Here is a 6,406-nt window from a genome sequence, read left to right as displayed (position 1 = left end):
CTGGACTACTCACGCAACTCTTCTGACCCTGGATTACTGACGCAACGCTCCTGACCCCTGATTACTCACGCAACGCTCCTGACCCTGGATTACTCACGCAACGCTCCTGACCCTGGATTACTCACGCAACGCTCCTGACGCTGAACTACTCACGTAGCACCTGACGCTGGACTTCTCACGCAGCGCTCCTGACGTTGGACTATTAAAGTAGCTCCTGACGTTGGACTACTCACGCTGCGCTCCTGACTTTGGACTACTCACGTAGCTCCTGACGCTGGACTATTCAAGTAGCTCCTGACGCCGGACTACTCACGCTGCGCTCCCGACGCTGGACTTTTCAACCAGCACCTGGCGCTGGATTACACACGTTGCGCTCCTGACACTGGACTACTCACGTAACCCCTGACGCAGGACTACTTACGTCACACAGCTGACGCTGGAGTTCTCACGTAGCATTTCTGACACACGACCCCTGACAATGGTCACCTGACACTGGACACTGGACACCTGGCACAGACAGGACCCCTGACACAGGATCCCTGACAGTGGACATTGGACACCTGACACAGGACCCCTGACACCTGACACTGGACACCTGGCACAGGACACATGGCACTGGACACCTGGCACAGGACACATGGCACTAGACACCTGGCACTGGACACCTGACACTGGACACATGGCACTGGACACCTGACACAGGACACCTGACACTGGACAACTGGCACAGGACACCTGGCACTGGACACCTGGCACTGGACACCTGACACTGGACACATGGCACTGGACACCTGACACAGGACACCTGACACTGGACAACTGGCACAGGACACCTGACACTGGACACCTGGCACTGGACACATGGCACTGGACACCTGACACTGGACAATGATCACCTGACACAGGACACCTGACACTGGACACTGGACACCTGGCACAGGACCCCCGACACAGGACCCCTGACATGGGACACTGGACACCTGGCAGTGGACACCTGGCACTGGACACCTGACACAGGACCCCTGACACTGGACACTGGACACTAGACATCTGGAACAGGACACCTGACACAGGACACCTGTCACTGGAAACCTGACACTGGACACCTGGCACTGGACACCTGACACTGGACAATGGACACCTGGCACAGGACCCCTGACACAGGACCCCTGACACTGGACACCTTGCACTGGACACCTTGCACAGGACACCTTGCACTGGACACCTGACACTGGACACCTGGCACAGGACACCTGGCACTGGACACCTGATAATGGATACTGGACACCCGACACTGGACACCTGACACAGGACACCAGACACTGGACACTGGACACCTGTCACTGGACACCTGACACTGGACACCTGGCACTGGACACCTGACACTGGACAATGGACACCTGGCACAGGACCCCTGACACAGGACCCCTGACACTGGACACCTTGCACTGGACACCTTGCACAGGACACCTTGCAGTGGACACCTGACACTGGACACCTGGCACAGGACACCTGGCACTGGACACCTGATAATGGATACTGGACACCCGACACTGGACACCTGACACAGGACCCCTGATAATGGACGCAGGACCCCTGACACTGGACGCTGGACTCCTGAATGTGGGCCCCTGACGCAAGTTCCTGATCACGCTTGACACCTAATGTTTCTGCGATTCAACTTATTTCGTTCTTCGTCATACGTACGTCACCCAAAAGGAAGACCAAAATACATACATATTTTATTGAAGACAAATTGCTCCCACATAACACCAATAACTACATCAGTCAACGTGGATCCAATGTCCTAAAATTGAATTACGTTCGACATTTCTAACCGAGTAATCGTGAATAAAATATATGCCCCTGCTTGGCGCGATAATGTGTGTAATTAGTCCGAGTAACGTGTTGAGCTGGCAACTTGAATAAATGCCGAAGATCGTTAATCAGTCCAACCAATGAGGGACGACCACGTGACGTCATGAGAGCGATTGACGCCATGAAGAGGAAGGTAATTATCCCGATGCTTTATCATGTACCTTCTGTCGACAGGTTGTCAAAGGTCACGGTGCGCGGCCAGCGTGTCTACCGCGACAGCAGGGACGGCGATGTGGGGAGCTTTGCGCTGACGTGAATAAACAAGATGATTAACTCCGATGGGTAATTACACAAGCAGGATTAACTTACATAGAAACGGCATTTGATGAATGTAATCCCATGGTACGTTGTTCCAGGAAGTAGAATATTGAAAACCTTTTTATTCATTTTTCAGTGAGACATTAAGGCGATGTACAATTTTGTGTGAAGATAATGAGCGCGAATAAAACCGACCAAGGACATCCTTAAAAGGTAATGTTTCGAAACCGATCAGAAAGTTATTGAAACAAATACCCTCGAGGTAATGCCTACAGTTGTTTGAGGATGAATAATTAATCCTACAAATAACACATATTTATTGACTGTTTATCAGGCAAACCTATGTTGACAATATAAAAGTATGTTCCGGATCATATTTTGAAAACGTTTTGAAAAAGTGTTTCGTATTGTGTTGATATTGGATGTTTACGTTGAATTTTACAATATAACAACTTTAACACGGCCGTCCGCTAATCATTATCTCAACTAGACAACCAGTGATTGATAGCATGAGCAGCAACCATGTCGGGGATCAGTTGTACATATTGTAGGTGATGGCAAGAATTGGGTAGAAGCTGAAAGAATGGGGTAGGAGCGGCCTAGTTTATATGAAGTAATGCAGATCTTAGACGTTTACAGTGTTGGCAAAACGCAAGAGCACGGTACAAGAATCGTACCTTGGCGAACCTACGATCACAGCTCGGACCCTAAGGACAGCAACCCTCTGCAGAGGATAACTGCAATCAACCTCATTCGCCTTCAATCATGGAAGAGCAAAACTCTGAAAAACTGCCCGTTCTTTTAAAACATTAGTTTTTGAAAATCTAAAATAGATGAACCATCTCTTTTATGATCCAAAACGGACGCTCATTGCCATTTGACCTAATTAGCCGATATAGTTTGTTATCTTACAGATCAGCCATCTCCGCTGTACACAAAAAATAGCGTTAGAGTTTCATCATTTATGATGTAGTAGAGTCATAAAAATTCTCAAAGTACAGCTTTGTCGGAAAAAGGTGTTTCCCCAGGGAACAGTGCCGTGTTAAATAAATCATGGTTCCGCATCGAATAAAAACAATTTTTCAATTGGTCTGTTTTTATTACACCGCCGAAATATTCCCAGCTGAAACCGACGTAGATTTTATCTTCGTTCAATAGGCGCGAACGGTAAGATACGGCCCGGCCAACGATAAAACTGCTTCAGACGTGCTTCTCTGCCTAAGACAATGCATTAGACAACGTATTTCTGAGGTACTAGCGCGCCAGTCATTTGGTACTCTAACCTCTTAGCCTAGGACATTTTTAACGTGTGCGCCATGTCTCGTGTGAGATGCCCTGGAGACAAATGGCGCTAACAAACAGTGGAATACCCACAGAGAGGGGTAGCTGAGACGGAAAACGATTTATTTCAAACAGCGGTATTACTTGGTTAGATAGTCGTACTCTGATTTTTTCAATTACGTGAATGATCCTTGGTTTTTGCCATGAATAGCCATACATGCCGCCATCTTAGGAAGAGATTGAATACCGCAGTTGCCGAAGAAGTCGCATTATGAGTTGCAGTGTTGCTGATGGAGGTGGTGTGACTCCGAATCTGTAAGGGGACTTCAACTGTAAGGCACACACTACTGTCGTGTGGATATCAGTGTCCTTTGCGTTGATACTCCAACAAGCACTCAGCTGGAGTGAGTGAGGTAGTTTGGTTTGCCATCGCTATGGACAGTGGTTCAGTTATATCATTGTTTGCATCATAAGCTCAGCAGTACTCATCTATGATGAGTCAACTATAAAAGCAATGTTTGGACCAAGGCATTAACGCTTTCCTTATCTGTGTTGCAAATCGGACATATTTCTTCAACGTTTTTCTTTACTTACAAGCAGCAACATATCTATGCATTTGTACATGGCATACGCAACTCAAAATTAACATAACGGTTTTAGTTTAAAGCAAGTACTAAATGCACTATTGTGTCACTGGAGTTTCTGGTCCAAGGATCACTTGATTGTGTGGCTTATTTACAGGCCGCCGTCGCATGGCAGGAACTGCTGTGCGGCGTCAGACAACAAATACTTACCTTCTTTTGTAAATTAAGTGAGTGATTGGTGCTTTTCGCGGACACTTGGAGTCATCACTGATTTCAGTGATCCATTCATTTGTTTTTCACCGCTATTTTGCCTTCTACGCCCAACGTTTCGGCGAATAATCGAGACTGGTTATTCTCTGGCGTTGACGTTATAAACTGACGTCCAAAAGAAACTTTACCAACTGAAAATATAAATTTCAGACAAAGTATAAATTTCTTTTCGATGAAGTCTATCTAAAACACATAACCTAAATACAACAATAGGGTATGCAGAAAATGTTAATCGTCTGTCACATATTTGCGCGATAACACGCGAAAAAGTGAAAAACACGTGCACCACGGACAACTGCAAATGCACGTGTGGGTAAGAGTATAAAACGATTGCAACGGCAAGTCAGACATCCACAGTGATAACAAACACAAAAGAAATGCCACAACTCACAGTCGTACAACGTGAACGAGCCTTGGGTATGGTACAGATGGGAGCCACCCACGCCCATATTGCACGAACCTTCGGTTGCTCCCGTGTTGTCGTTACCAACTTGATGCAACGTTACAGACAGACAGGGCGGACCGCTGACCGCTGCCAAAAACAGGCAGACCCAGGGAGACCACGCCCCATGATGACCGGTACTTGCGTACCTTGCACCTCCGAAATAGCTTCCTGACAGTGACGTCATCGGCGACAAATGCCTTAGGTCATAGGGTTAGTCGACATACAGTGGCCAGGAGACTCGGGGCTCATGGAATCAGGGCTTTTAGACCATACAGAGGACAGCTATTGACAGCGCAACATCGTCGTCTGCGATTGAGATGGGCCCGGACTGTACGACGTTGGCAACGACGTGACTGGCAGAGGGTTGTTTTCACTGACGAATGTCGATTCTGTATGTTTAGGGCCGAAGGGGTGAACGAACGGCGGCGTGTTGCGTGCAAGAGGTCGTACCATATGGTGGAGGGAGTGTCATGGCGTGAGGGGGGATCTGTGGGCAGGAGAGGACGGAAACTTGACAGCTCAGCGTTACATGGATAACATTCTTCGTCTAGTTGTCCTACCATTTCTCCAACAGCAGCCACGTGGTGTCATTTATCAGCATGACAACGCTAGAGCCCATACAGCCAGAATTGTCACTAACTTCTTCGCAGCCAACAATGTCAACGTCCTGCCGTGGCCTGCACGCTCACCCGACATGTCACCCATAGAATACCTCTGGGACTTGATGGATCATCGTGTTCTGTGCGTCGAAGATTTTTTGCGTGTGTTGAGGCATTTGGTGGTCACACACGCTACTAATGACTTATTATTGAACGTGAGCGATTGTTTATGTACTCTGCCTATTGTCCATGATTCTGAAAGCTCGAGTTTTGTACCACACCCAACTTTGGGGGGCTCTGACGTCATTCTCGGTCGCGGTATGATTGTCATTTTCAGTGTTGATTATGTTGATATATCGATCTTCTCAATACACTTTACTTCATGCATGTATGTTTTTTTGTTTTTGAGCAAGAGTGATTTAAAACTCTGGTAAAGTTTCTTTTGGACGTCAGTTTATATTTACCAGTTTGGAGAAATTCGTAACCATGGTATTAATGTTGACAGACCAAGGATTACTATTTTAGTTTCGAATTTATGACTTCGGTCGACAAAGGGTTCCAGTTGGATGTTCATCTGAGACTACTGGTACACACCTGCCTTCATATCAAACGTGAAGAGTATAATTAATTGAATGACGATTAATTGATCGTAATTAAGATATTTGGTCATACACTGACGGTAACATTGGGTATAGGTGCGATATGAGTGTTATCTGCTTGAAGATAGTGTCATACCCATCTGTAGTCATACTGTCAGTACTACCATGCGTGATGCAATGGTTTGGTTCAGTCATGCCTGGGGGTAACAGTTCAGACACCAACACTTGCCGGCCATCTTGTAAATAATCTTGACGTATTCGTAGCATTTGATGATTAAACCTGGCAGTGTACTGTCCAAATGAACTCAGATCAAGTTTTGGTAAAACCTCATATCTGAAGGCCATGGGTACTTCAGTCGTCTCAGGAGATGGAATTAACTGAGTTATGTCCCTTAGGTGTGCCAGTATCATGTTCCTGATTCGTTCTGATTTTGTTTCCTGATTTGGTGGCACCATGCACGTGGTCAAAGGTTTTCAGCAAAGGGGTAAACG

At 46.8% G+C, this 6,406-nt stretch overlaps 1 protein-coding gene across 1 annotated transcript; it reads right to left on the bottom strand.

Annotated features, from left to right (window-relative positions):
* Positions 1-417: 417 nt before the first annotated feature.
* On the bottom strand, positions 418-3,059 carry LOC139443595 (scavenger receptor class F member 1-like). Its single transcript, XM_071224558.1, has 2 exons — positions 3,049-3,059; positions 418-1,498 (listed from the first exon to the last, which is right to left on the bottom strand). Exons 1-2 carry the CDS (start codon positions 3,057-3,059, stop codon positions 418-420), a joined length of 1,092 nt encoding a protein of 363 aa, XP_071080659.1.
* Between the last annotated feature and the right edge of the window lie 3,347 nt (positions 3,060-6,406).

Source organism: Haliotis cracherodii, unplaced genomic scaffold (assembly GCF_022045235.1).
Source record: "Haliotis cracherodii isolate W230 unplaced genomic scaffold, xgHalCrac1.p SCAF_5, whole genome shotgun sequence".
In the NCBI taxonomy this organism is placed as follows: domain Eukaryota; kingdom Metazoa; phylum Mollusca; class Gastropoda; order Lepetellida; family Haliotidae; genus Haliotis; species Haliotis cracherodii.
This window is presented reverse-complemented; position numbering and strand designations above follow the sequence as displayed.